The sequence below is a fragment of the Dama dama genome, chromosome 11 (assembly GCF_033118175.1).
Source record: "Dama dama isolate Ldn47 chromosome 11, ASM3311817v1, whole genome shotgun sequence".
In the NCBI taxonomy this organism is placed as follows: domain Eukaryota; kingdom Metazoa; phylum Chordata; class Mammalia; order Artiodactyla; family Cervidae; genus Dama; species Dama dama.
This window is the reverse complement of record NC_083691.1, coordinates 977,116-999,297: the sequence shown is the minus strand read 5'-3', so window position 1 is coordinate 999,297 and position 22,182 is coordinate 977,116. Positions and strand designations below refer to the sequence as shown.

The 22,182-nt window shown below is 62.6% G+C and overlaps 3 protein-coding genes across 3 annotated transcripts; 2 read left to right on the top strand and 1 right to left on the bottom strand.

Moving 5' to 3' along the window:
- Positions 1-247: 247 nt before the first annotated feature.
- On the top strand, positions 248-3,291 carry PTGDS (prostaglandin D2 synthase). Its single transcript, XM_061154180.1, has 7 exons — positions 248-429; positions 1,151-1,290; positions 1,397-1,473; positions 1,831-1,947; positions 2,090-2,191; positions 2,767-2,792; positions 3,141-3,291. The coding sequence occupies exons 1-6, from the start codon at positions 316-318 to the stop codon at positions 2,790-2,792; spliced, it is 576 nt and encodes a 191-aa protein (XP_061010163.1). The 5' UTR covers positions 248-315; the 3' UTR covers positions 3,141-3,291.
- A 12,435-nt stretch (positions 3,292-15,726) lies between these two features.
- Positions 15,727-17,898, top strand: PAXX (PAXX non-homologous end joining factor). The gene is made up of 8 exons (XM_061154196.1): positions 15,727-15,792; positions 16,268-16,497; positions 16,578-16,638; positions 16,864-16,913; positions 16,993-17,183; positions 17,264-17,338; positions 17,509-17,593; positions 17,694-17,898. The coding sequence occupies exons 2-8, from the start codon at positions 16,373-16,375 to the stop codon at positions 17,731-17,733; spliced, it is 627 nt and encodes a 208-aa protein (XP_061010179.1). The 5' UTR covers positions 15,727-15,792; positions 16,268-16,372; the 3' UTR covers positions 17,734-17,898.
- Positions 17,899-18,353: 455 nt separating this feature from the next.
- Positions 18,354-21,204, bottom strand: CLIC3 (chloride intracellular channel 3). Its single transcript, XM_061154051.1, has 9 exons — positions 21,151-21,204; positions 20,935-21,091; positions 20,281-20,444; positions 19,614-19,838; positions 19,463-19,572; positions 19,265-19,390; positions 19,041-19,147; positions 18,790-18,965; positions 18,354-18,708 (listed from the first exon to the last, which is right to left on the bottom strand). Exons 1-9 carry the CDS (start codon positions 21,202-21,204, stop codon positions 18,484-18,486), a joined length of 1,344 nt encoding a protein of 447 aa, XP_061010034.1. The 3' UTR covers positions 18,354-18,483.
- Between the last annotated feature and the right edge of the window lie 978 nt (positions 21,205-22,182).

Here is a 22,182-nt window from a genome sequence, read left to right as displayed (position 1 = left end):
CCTTGCCCCCGCCCCCAACCAGGCTGCTGGGCTGGGCCTTCCGAGGCTGGAGGAGGGGCCCGCCGTGCGGGGCCTCTGCCCCCCAGCTGGGCGCGGGGGGCAGGCGCAGGCCGTCCCAGTTGGTGCCTCTTACATAAGCAGCCCCGTGGGGGCGAGGCCGCCACTGCCCTGTCCTCCCCCCGCGTCACGAGCCTGCAGTGGGCTGTCCTTGGGCCTGGGTGGAGGCCAAGCCAGGCCCATAAATAGGGGTCTCCGGGTGGCCTCCCTGCCTCCCGCCGGTCTCTCTGCCTGTGCCGCCAGCCCAGTCCTGGGAGAATGGCCACTCTGAACAGGTTGTGGATGGGGCTGCTCCTGCTGGGGGTCCTGGGGGTCCTGCAGACCCCAGCCCCCGCCCAGGCCACCCTGCAGCCCAACTTCCAAGAGGACAAGGTGAGGGCTCCCTGCCTGGCGCAGAGACAGGACGGTGCCGGTGGGGAGTGGGGTGCTCTCCCTGGGAAGGGGGAGCAGAAGAGAAGGAGGGCTGGCCCGTCGGGAGAAGGCTGACCTGGAGAGGCCTCCCCAGGCGATTCACCGACGGGCAGGGACGCGCCTGTGAGCGGGAGCGCGCGCTCGTCAGACCCGCGGGCCACCTGCGCGCCCGCCGCCCCTAACCCAACACGGTTAGCCCGACGAGCTCACGACGCCCAGGGAAAATAGGCACACCTTCCACACCTGGGCCAGGGACACACCTCCGTGCGCGAGCGCGCAGATGACGGAGGAGCTCGGGGTGGCGCCAGGAATGGCGTCGGAACCGAGTGCGCCCCGGTGCGCGCCCCCTCCCCCGCGTGAACACGCGCGCAGGGGCCTGCGGGGGTTCTGCGGGAGCACGTTGGAGCGGGTCTTCCAACCCCGCACCCCGCGCCTCGCGCCCCGCATCCGACCCCGCTAGGGACGGCCCGGCGCCCTCTACCGCCGGCCCCCGGGCAGGCGGGAGCGGGACCCCGCGGGGGGGCGGGGCCGGGGTGAGCGGGCGGGGCCGCGCCAGAGCAGGGGGGAAGGGAGGAAGGGGGGAAGGTGGGCCGGGGGGCGGGGGACGCAGCCAGGCGGGCCGCCCACCTCCGGCGGGTCCTGGAGGGTCCCGGCCGACCGGGGTGGGGTCCTGTCGCCGCAGTTCCTGGGGCTCTGGTTCACTTCGGGCCTCGCCTCCAACTCGAGCTGGTTCCTGGAGAAGAAGAAGGTGCTGTCCATGTGCAAGTCCGTGGTGGGCCCCGCGGCGGACGGTGGCCTCAACCTCACCTCTACCTTCCTCAGGTGGGCGGCGGGGCGGGCATCTGGGGCCCAGAGCTCCCAGCGCAGGGTCGCAGTCTGGGGACACCCCCAACGCCTGACCCCTGACCCCAGGATGACCTGCCCACAGGAAAGACCAGTGTGAGACCCGGACCTTACTGCTGCGCCCCGCCGGCCCCCCAGGCTGCTACAGCTACACCAGCCCTCGTGAGTGTGGCCAGGAGCGACACTTGCTGGCTGGCGACACCCCGCCCGGCAGTATAGGGGAGAGTGGGGGGGTGGCCGCCCCACCAGGGTCAGCCTGGGTCTGCCCAGCACCCCCCCATGAAGGGCTCTCTCCAGCTGTCTGTGCCCCGCTCTCCCCTCACTCCTCAGGCAGCTCTGCACCCCAGGACCCCTGCCCTCCTTGCCCCAGCCTGGGGATGACCTCCCCCTGGCCATCTTTCCTCCTCCCCGGAGGGGTGTGGCTGCGGGGGTTTGTGGCGGTCCCATGCACCCCTGATTTTCTGAGCCCTTCTGGTTTGGGGACACTGGGCCCCGCGGGGCTGTCTCCCGGGTTTCCAGACTGGAGCAGCACCCACGAGGTGTCGGTGGTGGAGACGGACTACGAGACCTACGCCCTGCTCTCCACCGAGAGTGTCCGAGGCCCGGGCCAGGACTTCCACATGGCCACGCTGTACAGTACGTGCCCCATGCCGCACCCACTGCCCGGCCTGGGGCTCCACCCGTGGGGGCGTCTGGGGGAGCCCTGGCCTTAGGAGCAGGGGCAGAGCGGGGATGCTGCAGACCAACGGAGACTGAAGGCTTCTCCTCCCTGCCCCAGGCCGCACCCAGACCCCCAGAGCTGAGGTCAAGGAAAAGTTCACCACCTTCGCCAAGAGCCTGGGCTTCACAGAGGAAGGCATTGTGTTCCTGCCGAAGACTGGTGAGCGCGCTAATCTGACGGGAGGGGATTAAGGTCAGGTTAGAGGCAGACAGACCGTCTCCTGATCCCTGATCCGGGGGAGGCTGAGGGGTGGAGTCTGTCCGGCCAGACTGCCCACTGACCGGGGCACGGCCTCCGGAGCGGGGGCAGTCTGTCCTCACACTGTGACCTTGGCCTGTGGCCCCCGGGCCGGGCCCAGCAAGCCGCTCCTCCTCCGGATTCACCACGCGCCCACCGTGTGCCAGGCCCCGGGTGGGCCCCCGGGATGCGAAGGTCCCCAGCCTGGGAGGGGGCAGGGCAGGCCCTAGAAACGAAGCCTGTGGACGGGCGTCCACTTCGGGGCTCAGCGGGCTCCCTGAAGCGCCCACGGCCTCCCTGCCAAGGCAGCCCGCACTGGGCCGGCGGGGACTGGATCTTCCTCTTGGAGGGGCAGACAGAGCCTGGGGGAGGGGCGGGAGTGATGGGGGTGACAGTCAGCAGTTTAGGGGTCACGAGATGCTCTCCACGGCTGCATTGGGGGCGGGAGGGGGTGGGTCTGGGGCACTGACCGCAGGCCTGGGCTTCTTTCTTGGCAGACAAGTGCATGGAGGAGCACACATAGGTGAGTGGGGGGCTGGGGGCCACCTTCACCCAGCAGGCCCCCCTCACTCGTTCATTCAGCATGCGCTCACCAACAGCCTCCCATCTGCCACGAGGGCTGGCCCCCGGCCGACGAGGGCTGCTTTACGGAGGGGCCTCCGCTGGGGTTCAGCAAGGTCACTGGGAGCGGGCAGAGCGGGCGGCCGGGACAGGACTGGGGTGGGACGACCAGGGGACGGCGGGGAGGCCGGCGCCCTCTGCTGAGAGGCCTCGGTGGACAGGCCCTTGCGACCTGAGACTGAGGGGCCCGGGTCCTGGGGTGGGGGGGTGCGTGGCCGGCCCCACCCACAGGTCCCACTCTCTTGCCCAGGTGAGCCCGGCTCTCAGGACCTGGCCCTCCTGCCTGCTCGGCCGTTTCCTGCAACACCCGAGACCCCAGCCTGAGACCCCAGCCCCTTTGCCATCCCCACCCCCCCTCAGCCTTTATCCCGGCTCTGAGAATAAACTCCGGAAGCAAATCAGCTCCTGGTTCACGACTGTCTGTCCTGCAGTTGGGCTTGGCTCTGGCCAGCTCTCCAGGGACCTGACTGCCCCCCACTTTGCTTTGGGCCTGGGTGTCCCTTCACTGTCTGTGAAATCTGCAGCTCTGCGGGACGCCCCAAGGGGGCGGGCAGGGGCGCACTAGCTCAGCCCCTGAAGGCATGGGAGAGGCGGCTGGCCGGAAGCCTGGACAGCCCAGGGAAGCTGTGTCCCCAACCACTCCACGCAGCCGGATCTCACCCACTGCAGCGCCTCCGGCCACCCCCTCAAGGCGCAGCTACAGCCGGCCAGCTCTGGGCAGGTGCCCACAGCCTGCCCCCACCCGGCCAGAAGAGGCCGAGGCCCAGGGCAGCTCTGAAGGAATGGGGTTAGCGTCCTCAGACTGGGCAGAGAGAAGGGTTTGAGGGCGCAGAGAGGAAGGAGGCTGGAGTGACCATGCACCCTAGACAGGACTGACCGAGTGGGCTGGAGACGGCCACCCCCCCATCTCCTGGGGCCGCCTGAGAGCCCCCAGCCCCCAGCCTCTGGCCTGGGCCTCAAGGGCACAGCCCTGCCCACTCACCGGCCTCTGGCACCCGAGCTAACCCAGAGCCTCGTGCAAGGTCTCCCTCCCAGCCTGCCCTTCACCTCCTGCTGTCCCCCAGGTCCTCCGCCCGCGTGACTGTTCTCGGGCCCTGTCCTGGGCCCTCCTGGCTCACAAGGTGTTGCCCACAGCAACCTGCCCACCAGGCCCTGTCCAGGCACCCAGGTTGTGAGGGTCAGAGGTGAGGGTGAGCTTTTGGAATGGCTTCCCGAGGCTCTGCCTGAGCCCAGGGCTGGAGGCCACATCCCACAGGGCCTGCCAGGCCTTCCCCTCCCCTTGCCCTGGGGCATCCGGCCCCCTCCCCAGGAAGGATGGGCGGGGTCTGGTGGGGGCCGCTGGGCCAGGGTGCTCCAGGGAGCAACCCGATCAGAGCCTATCACAGTGGGGTCTGTCCCAGGCGGGCAGGCCAGCGCCCCAGGGAGCAACCCGATCAGAGCCTATCACAGTGGGGTCTGTCCCAGGTGGGTAGGCCGGCGCCCCAGGGCGTCTCAGGGGCATAAAGGCACGGTGGGAGAGGCCACCCCAACCCTCCTGTCCTGCTCCCGAGACCCGTGCCGTCGACGAGAGCCACCTTCCAGAATGCTGCAGATGCTGCTGATCAGTGGGACACTCGCCCTGCTCACTGCAGCCCCAGGCCAGGCCCAGGTCCCCATCCAGGCCGACTTCGATGCCAGCCAGGTGCGCACGGACATGCCCAGGCTGGCAGCCTCTCTCTGATTGTGTTCTACGAGACAGGCCAGAGGGCTGGGGGAACCCAGCCCAGTCCCCACTCTGGTTCAAGCTCAGCTCAAGGGGACCGTCTGCCCAACTGACTTGGTGGGGGGGGGGGGGGGGGCTCTGCAGAGGACAGTAGGCCCCTCAGCCCCAAGTCTGACTTCTGTCCCCACCACTTGCCGGGCCACCAGCCAGATGAGTTGCAGCTGCCCCCCAAGTTTGGGTCAGGTTTGACGTGGCAGCCGGGGCTGCCCCCAGCTCGCCCTGTCCCCCTGCAGTTCCAGGGCCCCTGGTATGTGGTTGGGGCGGTATCAGACGACCAGGGCTTCCTGGATGCCAAGGACAACATGAAGATGCCCGTGGTCTTGGTGACCTGCTTGGCCAACGGCGACCTGGGCATCAAGTTTGGGTTTCCCACGTAAGTGATCCCAGGAGTCCCACCTTGGACTGGCCTTAGGTCCAGCCAGCATGCGGTCAGGTGGGAGCCAGGAGGAGGCAGGGGTATGCTCGACCCATCAGGGTTCAGAGCCAAGCCCCACCCGTGCTAGGCTGCAGGGCCAGGGAAACAGCAGCCCCGCCCACCTGCTTGTCAGAGGGGCCCCACCTGAGGGTGTGGGGGAGCTGTGTCCGTGTGTGTGTGTGTGTGTGTGTGTGTGTGTGCACGCATGCAGGCGTGCTGGTGTCTGGAGGGAGACGGGGAGACCCCACAGGCCCCGCGTCCCCTGGCTGCGTCCCTTTGCCCCGGGGTGTCTCCTCTCCTGTAAGTGAATCATAAAGCACCTGTGTGATCAAGCGTTGCTCTGATGGGAGACAGGTGGCCCTGGGGCAGGCTGGCTATCTCCCCCTACGTGGGGCAGTTGGCAGCAAAGTGGCAGCCGTTTTTGTCGCGGTCAGGCAGTTTGTCTTCAGGACGCCCACTGGGGCTGGGCGGTGGGCAGGGGCTGCAGCTCAGGCCGCTGGGGTCCCCTTTCCAGGCCCGATGGCGGGTGCCAAGAGACGGACAGCACCTTCACCAAGGGGGCCGTGGACGGGCAGTTCAGCAACGCGGGTGAGGCCAGCGCGTTGGGGGGCGGGGCCGGGCGGCGGGGCCGGCTCTCGGGACCGTGGGGACAGGCAGGGGGCGTCCGGGCCGGCGCCCAGCTCAGCAGGCTCCCCACCCCCCCAGCTATGGCCCAGACCGACATCAGGGTGGCCTTCACTGACTACGAGCACTTCGCCGTGATGTACTTCGAGACCCAGAAGGGGGGCGTAAAGAACGTCTGGCTGCAGCTCTATGGTGGGTGACGGGTGGTGGGGGACCCGCCCGCCTGAAGGGCCGCGCCCGCACCACCCCGGCCCCATCCGGCCTTCCTCTGGGGTCACGCGGGAGGTCTGCCCTGCAGCGTCCCCCGTGCCTCCCCAGCGAGCCCGGGCTGGGAGGCAGGTGGAACCAGCATCTCCCAGCGCCTCCCTGGGCCCCTCCCCAGCCCACGCCCGCTCTGCTCACGGTGCCCTGCCCTCAGCCCGGGCGCCGGAGCTGTTTCCTGAAGGCGCCCAGAGGATGCAGCAGCTGGCGCCGCAGCTGGGCCTGAACCCCAGCCAGGGAGTCCTGCTGCCCAAGTCTGGTGAGCTCCATCTCCAGGCCGCCCAGCGCTGCACCGGCAGGGGGACCCCCGACCCAGGCTGGGGTGTGGGGGGTGCGGGAGGCCCCAAGGCCCGCTCCTCTGGCGCTGGACGCACAGCAGGAGCGCCAGAGGAGGGAGGAGGGGGTCACAGGCGGGAGAGGGGCTTGGCCCCTCGGGGGAGGTGGGGAGGGGGCGCCGGGCGTTTCCTCAGGACCCGCTCTCTTCCACAGACCAGTGCGCGGAGGTCCTGGCCTAGGTGAGCGCGGGCCGGCCTGGACCACAGCCGCCCAGCGCCCGGCAGACCCGGGAGGCCCCACCCATCCTGGAGGCCCCGCCCACCCTGGGGCAGGGCGGGGCGGGCGAGGCGCGAGCCCCACCCCAGCGGGGCCCCAGCGCAGGAGCTGGAGCCGGGCGGTGGTCCCGGCAGCCGCGGCCCAGCCCTTCTCGAGGAGCGGCTGCCTCTCCACCCAGCCCCCAGCACAATAAAGAGTCTCCTTAAGCCGGCGCGGCGCCTTTCTTGGACGTAGGGGCGGAGGGCCCGGTTGGGCCGCGGCGGGGGCGCCCCGCGAGAGGCGCCGCCTGAGAGGAACAGTGTGCGGCTCGGGTTCCATCCCCACCGGGGAGCGCTCCGCAGCTGGTTCCCGGGCCCTGGAGGGACAGGGCAGGACACTTGCCCGGCAACCCTGCCCACCGCCTGGGCAGACGTTAGGCCCGAGGGAGGCGGCTCCTCTGCTGGCCGGGCAAGGCGTCTCAGTGGCTTCCTTGAGTCCCCCTCGGACCCCAGGCCCCAGGCCAGGGGTGCAGACCTGCAGCCGCCTGAGAATGTGACCCCCGACCCACGCCGGTTACACACCTGTGCTCCTCGGTCCCCGGGTCCCCCCCACCACAGCCCGGGGGTCCCCCACCACAGCCTGGGGTGTCCCCCACACCACAGCCCTGGGGGTCCCCCACACCGCGTCCCCCACACCACAGCCCCGGGGTCCCCCACACCACAGCCCTGGGGGTCCCCCACACCACAGCCCGGGGGTCCCCCACACCACAGCCCTCGGGGTCCCCCCCACCGGGTCCCCCACACCACAGCCTGGGGGTCCCCCACACCACAGCCCTCGGGGTCCCCCCCACCGGGTCCCCCACACCACAGCCCTGGGGGTCCCCCACACCACAGCCCGGGGGTCCCCCACACCACAGCCCTCGGGGTCCCCCCCACCGGGTCCCCCACACCACAGCCCTCGGGGTCCCCCACTGGGTCCCCCCCACCACAGCCCTGGGGGTCGCCCCACCACAGCCCTCGGGGCCCCCCCACTGCGTCCCCCCACCACAGCCCTGGGGTCCCCCACACCACAGCCCTCGGGGTCCCCCACCACAGCCCTGGGGGTCCCCCACACCACAGCCCTCGGGGTCCCCCCCACTGGGTCCCCCCCACCACAGCGCTGGGGGTCCCCCACACCACAGCCCCAGGGTCCCCCACACCACAGCCCGGGGGTCCCCCACCACAGCCTGGGGTGTCCCCCACACCACAGCCCTGGGGGTCCCCCACACCGCGTCCCCCACACCACAGCCCGGGGGTCCCCCCACTGCATCCCCCACACCACAGCCCTGGGGTCCCCCACACCACAGCCCTCGGGGTCCCCCCACTGGGTCCCCCCACCACAGCCCTGGGGGGTCCCCCACACCACAGCCCTCGGGGTCCCCCACTGGGTCCCCCCCACCACAGCCCTGGGGGTCCCCCCCACCACAGCCCTCGGGGCCCCCCCACTGCATCCCCCCACCACAGCCCTGGGGTCCCCCACACCACAGCCCTCGGGGTCCCCCACCACAGCCCTGGGGGTCCCCCCCACCACAGCCCTCGGGGTCCCCCCCACTGGGTCCCCCCCACCACAGCCCTCGGGGTCCCCCACCACAGCCCCAGGGTCCCCCACACCACAGCCTTCGGGGTCCCCCCACTGGGTCCCCCCCCACCACAGCCCGGGGGTCCCCCACACCACAGCCCTCGGGGCCCCCCCACTGCGTCCCCCCACCACAGCCCTGGGGTCCCCCACACCACAGCCCTGGGGGTGCGTGCACTGGATCCATCCCAGCCTGCCCTCTGGCACCCTTCTCCCTGACCCCTGCCCACAGATCTCTGTCCTGCCATTGTGTTGATGAGGGAAACAGTGCTGTCCTTTCACGGCTGGCCCTGAATCATCTCAGGGTAAAATGGCATGGCATCTGTGATGTAACTCGTTCAGAAAACAATCGCGCAAGATGTAAACATGTCGAAAGTGGACCGTGGTCCCCGGTGACAGCTCGCTATGCCACTGTTTCCGCTCTTCAGCTGGTTAGATGTTCTTCAGTGGAAACACAGCCCCGTCCTACCAGACTAGCAGCGTTCTCCCTCTGGGCCCTTCCGGGCAGCGCGGTCACTGGGAGGAAGAGCCCCCAAGTCCCAGGGGCCCCAGACAGCCCCTCACCCCGGCACACCTCGAGCCCCACCGGTGCCGCTGCTGCCCGGCCGACCTGCCAGACTCTGGCCCGCTGTGGGCACCACAGGGCGGGACCTGTTCCGTCTCCCCCTGCCCCCAGCCTGACACCCGTCCGCAGAGGCGGGCAGTAGGTGGGAAGGCCAGAGAGCCAGCCCCTCCCACCCAAGATGCCAGCTGCCCACAGGACAGGCGTCTGCAGAGGGGCCAGCGATGAACCAGTGGATCTATTCAGCGTGCTTTCCGCCAGCTCCCCTGGTCGAGACGCACAGCTTGTGGGATCTTAGCTGCCCAGCCAGGGAGCACACCCAGGGCCCCGGCGGTGAAAGCGCCAAGTCCTAGACGCTGGGCCGCCAGGGAATTCGCAGCTGATCGGCCGATTCGTTGGTTGACATTTGGCTTCCACACAGACCGATAGAAGATGGCGTGGAAATCGCGTAAGAGCGGGGTTCACCGTGGGGCGGGCGGGGGCTGCCTCTCCAGCAGGCTCTCGGCCCCTGCCCTCCCCGCTCACTGTCCCCTCCAGGGTCCCCGGGAAGGGTCTGGTGTGAGGAGATGCAGTCTGCCCTCACGGCCCCTGGCGCCTGCCGATGAGCCCAGTCCTGCACGCCCGGCTCTGGCCACAAGGGGGCAGCCTTCAGCCAGCTGCCCAGCCGCGTCCCAAGGCTGCACGGTGACAGCGCGCCACTCCTCGACTCACAGCCGCCCGCGGGTCCCCTCTCAGAGAGTAAAGGCCAAGGACCTTAGGTGGCCAGCAAGGGCCCCTCCGCTGACCGCACCGGTATTGCCAAGAGCCAGGTCATTGGGAAAATATTCCACGCCTAAGCGCTCAGGGGCCTTCAGGTTCAGCCTCTAACCAGCCTTTCCAACGTCCTCCCAAGCCCCAGCACTGGGCTCCTAGGAATCACTAGGGCTCCTCCCAAACCTCCTCTCTATTTTTGGCCACCCCACATGGCATGTCCGCCCACCGGGGAGCCAGCCCATGCCCCCTGCATTGGAAGCACGGAGTTCTAACCACTGGACTGCCGGCGGAGTCCCCCAACCCTCTCTCTCTCTATTTTTTTCCCCTTAAACTGTGTCTTTTCTTTCTTTGCAGCTCTGCTTGTTAATCAGCTCAGATTGGTTATTGATGATTTACATTGACAATAGGAATAGAAAAGTTTTATTTGAGCTAAACTGAGGACTGTAGAGCAGGGGACCCAGCTCGAAGAAGAAGCACTGAATTGTGCTCCCCAGGCTGCAAAATGGGGAGGGATGTGTATACAGGCAAAAACTGCAAAGATACGTAAATTGTCAGGAATTAGGATTGAAGCTGACAGGGAGGGAGAGTGTTGGTAGAGCAAGATCATTTGGGGTCCGAAATACATAGTTACAAGAAGAGACCGTGAGACCATAATGTTGCAGGTGGTGGTGACTAGCAAAGAACAGTTGGTGATGACCTTGAGTCTGATACAGTTTAAAAAATTCAAGTTCCCAGTGAGGCAGGATCCCACATCCACAATGGCCATCCGGCTCCAATGTGGATGCCTGAACCAGTTTTATATCTTGTCAGAACAACAAACACCAAACATAACAGGGATACATTTTCTCAAGGTTTGAAGACAGATTAGCAGGTTCACAGCAGGTCAGCATGACCTTGGTGTCTGGGAAGGGAATCTCATCTTTGAAGGAATATAGTGTCATCACTGGGGAGGAGGGGGCAGGAGGTGGCGTTTATCCCTGTATTCAGAGTGGACATTCTAAACATTCAGGTAATGCATTTTCCCCTTCCTCCTCATTTTGTAATGGTTAAAGCAGATGCACAGTTAATGTTTGACAGGCTGCTCTAATTAGCATAAAGTTTAAGCCAAATTATGTGTAATCCAGAATCACTCCCCCATGCCTTAATTCCTACATCAACTATGTCTCCCCAGAGTGCTTGTTGAATTCTCCCCGGGTCGAGCGTGCCCTTGCTGCATCCACTGTCCTAAGACACTGACTTCAGATGGAGATTTCTGAGCGCTCCCTCTGACCCGTTCTTGTTACTTGAGTGTGACCTGAAGAGATCTCCAGTATGTGCAGGCTCCCTTTCCCGAGGGACACAATATCCAAGAAAGTTCCTCCCTGGCATCAAGGGGAAAAAGTTGCTGTATCTGGGGAAAAAAAAAAAACCTGCCGATTGATCAGCAGTGCTTTCAGAGAAACATCTTCAAAGGAGGAAATGTAAAGATTAATAAATAGAAACCATATTTCAAATGGAGTCAGGAGGTTCCATATTAAGAAGAAGTGGCAAGAATACACAGAAGAACTGTATAAAAAAAGGTCTTAATGACCCAGATAACCACAATGTGTGATCACTCACCTAGAGTCAGATATCCTTGAATGTGAAGTCAAGTGGGCCTGAGGAAGCATCACTACAAACAAAGCTAGTGGAGGTGATGGAATTCCAGCTGAGTTATTTCAAATCCTGAAAGATGATGCTGTGAAAGTGCTGCACTCAATATGCCAGCAAATTTGGAAAACTCAGCAGTGGCCACAGGACTGGAAAAGGGCAGTTTTCATTCCAATCCCAAAGAAAGGCAATGCCAAAGAATGTTCAAGCTACCTCACAATTGCACTCATTTCACATGCTAGCAAGGTAATGCTCAAAATCCTTCAAGCTAGACTTCAAAAGTATGTGAACCAAGAACTTCCAGATGTACAAGCTGGATTTAGAAAAGGCAGAGGAACCAGAGATCAGATGGCCAGCATCCTTGGGATCATAGAAAAGGCAAGAGAATTCCAGAAAAGCATCTACTTCTGCTTCATTGACTACACTAAAGCCTTTTACTGTGGAATCACAACCAACTGGAAAATTCTTTAAGAGGTGGCAATACCAGACCATTCCCTGCCTCCTGAGAAACCAGTATTCAGGTCAAGAAGCAACAGTTAGAATGGGCATGGAATAATGGACTGATTCAAAATTAGGAAAGGAGTACATCAAAGCTGTATATTGTCTTATTTAACTTATATGCAGAGTACATCATACGAAATGCCAGGCTAGATGAAACTCAAGCTAGAATCAAGATTGCTAGGAGAAACATCAATAACATCAGATATGCAAATGACACCATCCCAGTGGTAGAAAGCAAAGGGGAATTAGAGATCCTCTCGATGAAGGTTAAAGAGGAGAGTGGAAAAGCTGGCTTAAAACTCAACATTCAAAAAATTATAATCATGGCGTCTGGCCCCATCAGTTCAGTCCAGTTCAGTTGCTCAGTCATGTTTGACTCTTTGTGACCCCATGGACTGCAGCATGCCAGGCTGCCCTGTCCATCAACAACAACTGCAGTTGCTCAAACTCATGTCCATTGAGTTGGTGATGCCATCCAACCATCTCATCCTCTGTCATCCCCTTCTCCTCCTGCTTTCAATCTTGCCCAGCATCAGAGTCTTTTCTAATGAGTCAGTTCTTCAAACCAGGTGGCCAAAGTATTGGAGTTTCAGCTTCAACATCAATCCTTCCAATGAACACTCAGAACTGATTTTCTTTAGGATGGACTGGTTGGATCTCCTTGCAGTCCAAGGGACTCTCAAGAGTCTTCTCCAACACCACAGTTCAAAAGCATCAATTCTTGGGCACTCAGCTTTCTTTATGGTCCAACTCTCACATCCGTACATGGCTACTGGAAAAACTGAAGCTTTAACTAGAAGAAACTTTGTCGGCAAAGTAATGTCTCTGCTTTTTAATATGCTATCTAGGTTGGTCATAGTTTTTCTTCCAAGGAGCAAGCATCTTTTAATTTCACGGCCGTAGTCACCATCTGCAGTGATTTTGGAGCCCAAGAAAATAAAGTCTGTCACTGTTTCCACTGCTTCCCCATCTATTTGCCATGCAGTGATGGGACCAGATGCCATGATCTTAGTTTTCTGAATGTTGAGTTTTAAGTCAACTTTTTCACTCTCCTCTTTCACTTTCATCAGGAGGCTCTTTAGTTCTTCGCTTTCTGCCATAAGGTTGGTGTCATCTGCATATCTGAGGTTATTGATATTTCTTCCAGCAATCTTGATTCCAGCTTGTGCTTCTTCCAACCCAGCGTTTCTCATGATGTACTCTGCATATAAGTTAAATAAGCAGGGTGACAACATACAGCCTTGATGTACTCCTTTCCCAATCTGGAACCAGTCTGTTGTTCCATGTCCAGTTCTAACTGTTGCTTCCTGACCTGCATCCAGGTTTCTCAGGAGGCAGGTCAGGTGGTCTGGTATTCCGATCTCTTTAAGAATTGTCCACAGTTTGTTGCAATCTACACAGTCAAAGGTTTTGGCGTGATCAATAAAGCAGAAGTAGATGCTTTTCTGGAATTCTCTTGCTTTTTCTATGATCCAATGGATGTTGGCAATCTGATCTCTGGTTCCTCTGCCTTTTCTAAAACCAGCTTGAACATCTGGAAGTTCACGGTTCACGTATTGCTGAAGCCTGGCCTGGAGAATTTTGAGCATTACTTTACTAGCATGTGAGATGAGTGCAATTGTGAGGTAGTTTGAGCATTCTTTGGGATTGCCTTTCTTTGGGATTGGAATGAAAACTGCCCTTTTCCAGTCCTGTGGCCACTGCTGAGTTTTCCAAATTTGCTGGCATATTGAGTGCAGCACTTTCACAGCATCATCTTTCAGGATTTGAAATAGCTCAACTGGAATTCCATCACCTCCACTAGCTTTATTCATAATGATGCTTTCTAAGGCCCACCATGGTCCCATCACTTCTTGGCAAATAGTTGGGGAAAAAGTGGAAAATAGTGACAGATTTTCTTTTCTTGGTCTCCAAAATCACTGCGGACAGTGACTGCAGTCATGAAATTAAAACATGCTTGCTCCTTGGAAGAAACAGTATGACCAACCTAGACAGTGTATTAAAAAGCAAAGATATGACTTTGCCAACAAAGGTTCATCTAGTCAAAGCTATGGTTTTTTCCAGTAGTCATATATGGATGTGAGAGTTGAACAATAAAGAAGGCTGAGTGCCAAAGAATTGATGCTTCCGAACTGTGGTGTTGAAGAAGACTGTTGAGGTCTTCTCAAGGAGACCAAACCAGTCAATCCTGAAGGAAATTAACCCTGAATATTCACTGGAAGGTTTATTGAAGCTGAAGCTTCAGTATGTTGGCCACCGGAAGTGAAGAACCAACTCACTGGAAAAGACCTGATGCTGGGAAAAATTGAAGGCAGAAGGAGAAAGGGGCAGCAGAGGAGTCAATGGTTAGATACCATCACTGTCTCAGTTCAATGGACACGAGTCTGAACAAACTCCAGGAGATAGTAGAGGACAGAGGAGCCTGATGTGCCACCATCCATGGAGCTGCAAAGAGGTGGACACGACTTAGCGACTGGATGACAAGGGGCTGGTGATGCCACACTCACACCTCCCAGCCTGATCGTCTAGAGGAGAGTCTTGCAAGCAAAGCAGCTTTCAGACAAACAGTCATGTCAGACAAACAGTCTGACAAACAGTCATGTCAGGAACTCAGTGAACCTGGAGAGGCCCCAGGTCTCCTCCAATCCTGCCCTGCCCCAATCATCTTGGGAAGGGCTTTTCTACCCTCCTGAAATGCAGGGGTCATCCGTGATCCATCCCCTCCTCCCTGCTACCTCTCTCCAACTCCACTCTGAGCCCCTGGCCCCGCCTGCATCAGTTCTGCCCTAGGAACTCAGCAGCCCTCTGCTATTCTCCCTGCCCCCCTCGCCTTCATCCCTGCAGCCCTTGATGCTCCCGCCTCATGACATTCAACACGGGCTTTATACACAAAAATCAGAAGTGCCACCTCCATCCCACCCCTGCTTAAACCTGCCAACAGCTCCCCACTCTGCATTCATTCATTTGTATAAAATATCTCTTTCAGTCATTAGAAAAGATCCTGATGCTGGGAAAGATTGAGGGCAGGAGGAGAAGGGGACAACAGAGGATGAGATGGTTGGATGGCATCATAACTCGTTGTACATGAGTTTGAGCAAACCCCGGGAGATAGTGAAGGCGTGCTGTGGTCCATGGGGTCACAAAGAGTCCGACATGACTTAGCAACTGAACAATAAAAATGTGCCAGCCACCGTTTAAACACTGAGAATACAGTGGCGAATAACAGGGACAGAAAGTCCTGCCTTTGTGAACCTCAAGTTGAAAATGGGCAAGAAAGAGAATAAATAACCATATTAGTAACCTCCTGCTGAAAGATTACCCCCAACACTGAGTAGCTTAAAGCAGCATGTACTGTCTGCCTGTTTCCGAGGGTCAAGAAGCTGGCCTTGGGTGCTCTCTGCCCTCTGGTGGGGCCGTGTTCCCATCAGAAGGCTCTGCCGGGAGAGGTCGGTGTCCGGGCTTCCTTGCTGCTTGCTGGCCAGGCCTTGGTCCTTTGCCACCAGGCTCCTCGTGCCGTGTGAGCAATTCCAGAGGAAGAAAGAAGTGACAGTCCATCACTTCTGCCACATTCTATTGGCTATCTGCGAGGGACTCCATCCAGCACAGGCTCAGGGGAGGGGTACCCAAAGGTGCAAACCTAGGAGGCACTCGGTTGGGGACCATCTTAGAGGCTGCTGTCATTGCACGTAAATCAGAGGTACTTTGTATAGTGACAAGCTGGAAAACAAGTAAATACACAGGAGAGAGGACGTGAGATGTGGGGCAGGGTGTTGAAATCGGGTGTAAAACAAGAGAAGGCCTCACCAGTAAGGGACCTTTGTGTAAAGACCTGAAGGGAATGGGTCTGGGGAGGGGTGCCAGGCAGAGACAACAGCGCATGCAGAAGTCCCAAGGCAGGAGCCTGGCGGGGGTGGGGTAAGGGTTGTGAAACAGGATGCAGCAGCCAGGGGGGCAGGCTTGGCTGCAAGTGTGATTGAAATCCATCAGCGCAGCTTACAAACCCACCTGCCAGCCACCCTCCGCATGCCTCGTCCTGTCACCCTGGCCTCGCAAAGCCCTGGGCAGAGCTGATCTGTGTCCACAGCAGGGCGTCTGCAGAGGCCGCCCCCTCTGCCTGGCGCGCTCCATCCCTCTCTCCTTCCAGGTCACAGCTGAGGACACTGGGCACGACCTGAGGACTTCATGCTTCATTGTCCCTCCCGTGGGCGCTCCCCAGCTCCAGGAGATCAGAGACCTGCCTACCGGTCAAGGTGAGCTCCCGGCCGGGACAACACCAAGGAAGGGGCGCTGGCTAAACATGGCGGAGCGAATGGACGAGGGGCGGGAGGCTGGCGCGGGTTACCATACTTTATTCTCTTTCGTATTTTGACTTGTTCCAGTTGACACAGGAAGCGGGGTGCGGAGGCCAGGGGGAGGCCGCAGGGACCATCGAGCGGGGACAAAGCTATCTGAGGCCAAAGTGGTGGGCGGCCAAGCCTGCGCCCGCTCAGGGCTTGCGCCAAGGGGGGAACTCCGGACTCAGCGGGGACAGGGGGCGCACAGAGGGAAGGTCCAAAGAGGCCCCCAAGTGTGCGCGGGGGGCCGAGCCCCGGACGGTGACCAGGCTCGGCGAGCTCAGCCGGGGAGCCGGAGCCGGGCACGTAGCCCCGCCCCACGGCGCAGGCTCCGCCCCGGGCTAAGCCTTGACCCAGCCCGCCGCGCTCCGGAAGCTTTTTGCCCGCGCAGGCGCCCCAGGTACCGAGGCGCCCCCAGATCGGCAGGCGCCCGGGGTCAACAGGCGCCGCGGGTCCGGGGCCCTGCCCGCCGGATCCCTCCGCCCGCCTAGGCGCCATGGTGCCGCCGCCGCGGTGGCCGCCGCTCTGCACGCTGCCGCCGGGCCCCGGACCCCCGCGCTTCGTGTGCTACTGCGAGGGGGAGGGTGGCGGGCCCGGGGAGCACGGCGGCTTCAACCTCTGGTGAGTAGCGGGTCCCGCGGGGCGGCGAGGGGCGCGGGCGGTTCGGCGGGCGGCCGGGTCTGACTGCCTCTGCCCCGCAGTGTGACGGACGCCGCGGAACTCTGGAGCACCTGCTTCACGCCGGACCGCCTGGCTGCCCTGGTGGGTAACGGGGCTCCTGGGCGGCTGGGAGCCCCCCGGACCACACACCTGCAGCGCGGACCGCCTGTGGGCTCGCAGGGGGCGGCCTGGGATTCCCCGGAAGCACCTGGGCACCCTTCCTACGGCCCTGCAGCTGTCCCGGAAGGCTCTGGTCGGGCAGATTGGGGGTGTGCCCAGAGGCTGTAGGATCTCAGGCCCCTGATGACCAGCCCTTTTGCCCTGTAGAAAGCCCGTTTTGGCCTCAGTGCGACTGAAGACATTGCCCTCCGATTCAGGTGAGTCTCTGAGCAGAGAGGCAGGGTGGGTGGGGAGCAGTGGATGTGGCCACGGTACTCAGCCCCCCTCCTTCCCCAGGGCAGCCTGCGAGCGGCAAGCTGTGACTCTCACCCTGCAGGAGGACAGAGCGTCCCTGACCCTTTCAGGGGGACCCTCGGTGCTGGAACTTGACCTGTCCAAGGTGCCGGGCCCAGAGGCAGCCTCCAGGTTGCAGGCACTGACGCTGGACCTGGCGGAGCGTGTGTGCAGCTTGGAGCAGCGGCTGGCAGGTAGGTGGGGGTGGGCACCCCCTGCCTGGGCTCACTAGGGTCCCCCGGCCAGGCCTGCATTCCTGCTTTCCACCCCCCAGCTGCTGCAGCAGAGGAGATGGCCACCAGCCCCAGAAAGAGCGCCTGGCAGGCGGGGCCTCATCTCTTCTTACCAGGTAAGGCCTGTCACTTGTGACTTGGGTTGGGGCCGCGCTGACTCTGCTGGGACTCGGTTCCCCCAGAACAAGCCTCAAGCTTCAGAGAGAGGATCTGTCCTTGTGGAGAGGGGCTCGTGGGCCTGGGATCTTGCTGGACTCAGCCCCCTGCCGTCATCCTGTTTCCCCAGACCCAGATCCTCAGAGAGGTGGCCCTGGACCTGGGGTCAAGAGGCGGTGTCCAGGGGAGTCTCTCATCAACCCAGGCTTCAAGAGGTGCTTCCCCCCCCCCCCCCGTCCCTCCCGTGCCCAGGGTCCAGCGTGGACCCCGCCCACCCCTCCACACCCTGCATCGTTATCCCCTCTTCTCTCCCAGTAAGAAGCCGGCAGGTGGTGTAGACTTTGATGACCCCTGAAGGCACCGCGGAAAGTGTGACGTCAGGACTGTGCCTCTGAGGGGAGGGCAGGGGCGGCCCCTGGGACCTCCTGCCGGCACCTGCCCAGCCTGCTGCCAGGCGAGAACAAGGCCGCTCCTCTAGCCCCTCCCCCGTCAAATAAACATCTTCATCTGGCGACAGTCACCAGGTCGTGGCCAGGCACTGGCTCCCAGGCCCGCGGGCCAGGCATGGGGCCGTATCAGGTCTGTGGTTCCTGGTGAGACTGCCCGGCTCTCTCACCCTGCCCAGCTGTCTCGCCCTGCCCAGCTGTCTCGCCCTGCCCACCTGTCCCTGCCTGGCACACCCAGGAGCTCAGCTGGCTGTGCAAGGTGGGGTGGGGCTCTGAGAGGCTAGAAATCTTGTTCCCGCCCCAGCGGGCACATACCTCAGTGATGCAGACCCCACACGATGGCCAGGGAGTGGGGGGTGGCCTGCCTGCACCTGGGCAGAGCTGAGGAATGTGGGGCCCACCCTCTGGCCCGGAGTTGCCCAGATGAGGCTTGGCTCCACACCCTCCCTAGCCGTCCTGCGGCCCCACCCTGGCCTGACTGGTTTGGGAGCCCAATCCAGTCCCGCCTTCCCCGAGGAGTAGGGCGATGGACTGCACCCCGCCCACGGGCTTCTCTGCTGATCCTTGCGGGCTGTTGTCTGGAGCTGAGCGTCCCACGGTGGGCGTTTGGGAGTGGCAGAAACTGAGGGGCCTCTGATCCCTCCGATGCCCCTTTGCGCTCACTGGGGCAGAGGTGCCTTTATGGGGCTGCGGACGAGTGGGCAGGTGGCGGGGGCGGCGGGGGCGCTAGCGGGGCGCGCGACGGGCCGGTACGCCGCCAGGATCTCAGCGCTGTGTGGACACGTGTACTTGAACTCCTTCTCCTGCAGGGCACAGTCCAGGTAGCGGTGGACGCCGCGCAGCTCAGCGGGGATGGGAGCCTGGCGGAAGTGCGTGCACACCGTCTGCAGGCGGGCGAGGGGCGCCGTCAGGGTCTCCTGGAGAGTCTGCCCGCCCGGCCCCACCCCGCCCCGCCCGGTGCTCACATTCACGACGTGCAGCTTGGGCAGCAGGCCGCAGTCGGCCAGCGTGAGCTGATCGCCGTCCAGAAAGCGGCGGCGGGACTCGCGCAGCTGCGGCTCTCGCCCCAGCTCGTGCTCCAGGGGCGCGCGCAGGTAGCTGTCCAACTTGGTGAGGGCGCGCAGCAGCTGCTGGTACAGGGCTGAGGGCGAGGGGCCTGGTGAGGACCGGCCAGGGCGCCTCGCCCGCCACCCTCGCCGCGCCTCCAGATCCTCACCGTCGTCCTGCGCGGGCACCGGGTTCTTGATGAAGGCGGAGAACTTGTGAAAGACGTCGTTGCCCGCCGCGGCAGACTCCCTGTATCTGGGCGCCAAGCTGGGAAATCTGGAGTGGGAGAGGGCTCGGGTCAGAGCGCACTGCACCTTCCCGGCCCGCTCTGCCCTTCCTGGGCTCTGCCCCGGGGGTGGCCTGTCTGCGGGCCCCTCTGCACCCAGCCCTCACTCTGGGGGGCCCAGCGTCTCCTCCAGAAACTCCTCGATCTGCAGCGTGTCGGTTTTGGCGTCGCCGTCACAGAGCAGGATGGGCAGCTGGGAGCCCGGAGCGAAGTCCTTCAGCACCTCCGGGGACCTGTGGGCACGAGGCAGGGCGGGAGGTGGCTGGCAGAGGAATGTGAGGCCAGGGACTCGGGGCAGGGCTCACCTGCGGGTGTCCACCGTGGTGAGTGTGAAGGGCACGCCCTTGAGAAGCAGGATCATGAAGAGCCGCTGACAAGAGGGGCAGTGGCCCACGCTCTCGCCGTCCTCGCTGGCCTGGGGTGGGGGACACGGGGCTGCCAGGGCAGGCGGCACACCCAGGAGTCCTGCAGGCTCCCGCTGCCCAGAGGCCAGAGCAAGCCCAGGGCTCCAGCTCTCTCAGGCACAGCCTCGACAAGTGGCTGGTGAGGGCCCTTGACTTGGTCCCTGGGAGGAGGGGTCTGCGGAGCTGCCAAGGGCCCGGAGGCTGGGCAGGGCGCCAGGATGAAGGGTGTGGGGGTGGGACCCTGGCTCTGGGGCCTGGCCCCTTGACCCTTCAGAGCCTGGGCAGAGGCCAGGCCCCTGGGCACCAGGCCCTGCAGGCTGGTCACAAGGGTGGGTCGGGCCGATGGAGCTATTTTCTGAGTGATTCATCCCCTTGGGCACCTTGCTGCCCCGGGCTCCAAGGGTGGGAGGAGGCCAGGACCTGGAAGTCCCTTCGCAGGGATCACAGATCTGGGCACTGAGTGGGCTGCCTGGCACAGCCCCTAAGGGGCTTTTTTCCCAGGAGAATGGGGCCACCGCAGCCCTTTTGGGGATGGCGCTCTCTCCCTTCTAATGCACCGCCCGCGCCCCCCCACCCAGTTACACAGCCTCCAAGAGACAGCCTGAGCCCACCGCCTCAGAGGACGCTGCTGCAGACCCCTGCCTCAGCCTGCCCCAGAAAGTAGAGCCCCACAGAGCACTCCTCCCCGGGACCGCCCCCCAGCCCAGGCAGCTTGGTACCTTGACGAACAGCTGGAGCTTGCCGGTCTCAGCCATGGTGGGGGCCGCGGCAGCAGGGCCTGGGCGGGCCCGGGAGCCCTCTTTAACGTTCTCCGAGCGCCCCGCCCTCCGCAGCCCCGGCCCGCCCAGTGGAGTCACCTCAGCCGGGACAGGCTGCCAGGCTCCTGTGGGGCGGGCACGAGGGTGCTCAGACCGGACCGCAGCCCCCAGGGGTCCCGGGGGAGGGAAGGGGGGCAGAGTGATGGAGGCGGAGGCAGTGGACTGGGCGGGGGCAGCTCCGGGTCAGGGTCAGCCCCGCCGGGAACCCCACCGCCGTCCGCTCTCCGTCCAGTGGACGCCCCAAAGGCCAGGGAGCGGGGGAGTTGGGAAGAGCCTGGCCACAGCCTCCGTTTCCCCACCTGCCGACCAGGGCGCCGCAAGAGTGGGAAGCCATTTGGAAGGGACGCCCCCTTCCCACCTGTGAGCTGTCCCCGGGGCGCGCCCACCCCACGCCCCTGCCCCGCCCTGTGCGGTCGGGGTGTGTTTCTCCCGGTCCTTAACCTTTGAAAAGAAGAGCTTTTGGTGTTAGAAGCCCCAAGTTTCTGACCCTTGGGAACGGCCCTCCCCCCGGACTGGAAGAGGCGGGGGGTTGGCCGCCCCCAGGTGCGCGTGCACCTGCCCGATAGAGGCCGCTCGCAGCGCCCCCCGCCCGGGCCGGGCCTAGGGGAGGGCTGTGGAGGCGCCGCGCCGCCTGGTGGCCACCGTGGGGTCTGCACGCGCCTTCCTCCAGGTCCAGGGCCCCGCCCCGCCCGGGCCCAGCCTGACAGCCCCTCTGCGGACCCAGCACTGGTCAGGGCCCCGGGCACGGGCCCCGCCCCTAGCCGGGCTGACCTGGACGTACTGTGGCCTCGGGGCCTGGGCCTCGGACCCATATGCCGCCACCATGGGCAGCTCCGCAACCGCTGGTAGGGGGTCACCAGCTGGCTTCCTGCTTTGTCACACAACCCATCCTGGAGGAGGCCTGGGCCCTCCACACCTGGACCTGCTCACCAGATGGCCTGTGTGTAAAAACACCCTCACACGTCCGTTAGGAAAATGGTGCAATGAACAGGTGGCTCAGAATAAAGGAAATAAAACACCCAACAGAACACATGAGGGTTTCATTGCACACTTATTTCAAGAACAAATCAGAACAAGATAGATAATGGTTTGTGGTTCAACAGACAGAAATGTGGCAACCATATTCTTGGCAAGGATGTGGGGAAACGCACTCCTGGGGCTGCCCCTGGTAAACAGCAGTGCCTCTGGGACGGCCCCGTAAGTACACGAAGGATGAATCAATGGTCTGCAGTCCCCCCGGGGCTGGGAGCCTGGTGCATCCACTGACAAGGACAGAGGGCGGGTCCCACTAGCCTGAGGTTTCCTGGTGTTACTGCTGCCCACTCTGAATTCACATGTTCAGGTCCTCCCCCCAGCCCCCACCCTCAGAATGTGACTGTATTTGGAGATGAGGGTGATCAAGATGAGGTCATGGCAATGGGCGTTAGCCCCGTATGACCACGTCCCCATAAAAAGGGCAGATATGGACACCTTCACACACGCAGATGGAGAACCCCGTGTGGAGCTGGAGGCAGAGAACCAGGCGATGTTCCGACTGGACACCGGAGACGGCCACAAGACCCCCAGCGGCTGGGAGAACAGGGAGCTCTTGCCACCCATGACCTCAGGAGGATCCAACCTGCCAGCACCTCGATCTTGAATTTCTGGCCCCAGAGGGTGAGAGAGTAGGTGTCTGGTGTTTAAGCTGCCTGGTCGTGGTACTCTGTTAGGGTGGCCCTAGCAAACCAGGCCAAGAGGGAGAGAGAAACCCAACAAACTGAAAATACCATGCGTTCATACCTGTGACTCTGAGCCTACGCGTGT

What these genes read in the sequence shown, in the direction of transcription:
- PTGDS (XM_061154180.1), top strand. Translation starts at nt 316, where the DNA reads ATGGCCACTCTGAACAGGTTGTGGATGGGGCTGCTCCTGCTGGGGGTC. An exon ending in CCAACTTCCAAGAGGACAAG is followed by an intron (nt 430 to 1,150) that starts GTGAGGGCTCCC and finishes CTGTCGCCGCAG; the next exon opens with TTCCTGGGGCTCTGGTTCAC. An exon ending in CTACAGCTACACCAGCCCTC is followed by an intron (nt 1,474 to 1,830) that starts GTGAGTGTGGCC and finishes CCGGGTTTCCAG; the next exon opens with ACTGGAGCAGCACCCACGAG.
- PAXX (XM_061154196.1), top strand. Translation starts at nt 16,373, where the DNA reads ATGGTGCCGCCGCCGCGGTGGCCGCCGCTCTGCACGCTGCCGCCGGGC. An exon ending in CGGACCGCCTGGCTGCCCTG is followed by an intron (nt 16,639 to 16,863) that starts GTGGGTAACGGG and finishes TTTGCCCTGTAG; the next exon opens with AAAGCCCGTTTTGGCCTCAG. An exon ending in CTTGGAGCAGCGGCTGGCAG is followed by an intron (nt 17,184 to 17,263) that starts GTAGGTGGGGGT and finishes TCCACCCCCCAG; the next exon opens with CTGCTGCAGCAGAGGAGATG.
- CLIC3 (XM_061154051.1), bottom strand. Translation starts at nt 21,204, where the DNA reads ATGGTGGCGGCATATGGGTCCGAGGCCCAGGCCCCGAGGCCACAGTAC. An exon ending in CGAGGCCACAGTACGTCCAG is followed by an intron (nt 21,092 to 21,150) that starts GTCAGCCCGGCT and finishes CTGGGTCCGCAG; the next exon opens with AGGGGCTGTCAGGCTGGGCC. An exon ending in GGTGCCCGCGCAGGACGACG is followed by an intron (nt 18,966 to 19,040) that starts GTGAGGATCTGG and finishes CCTCGCCCTCAG; the next exon opens with CCCTGTACCAGCAGCTGCTG.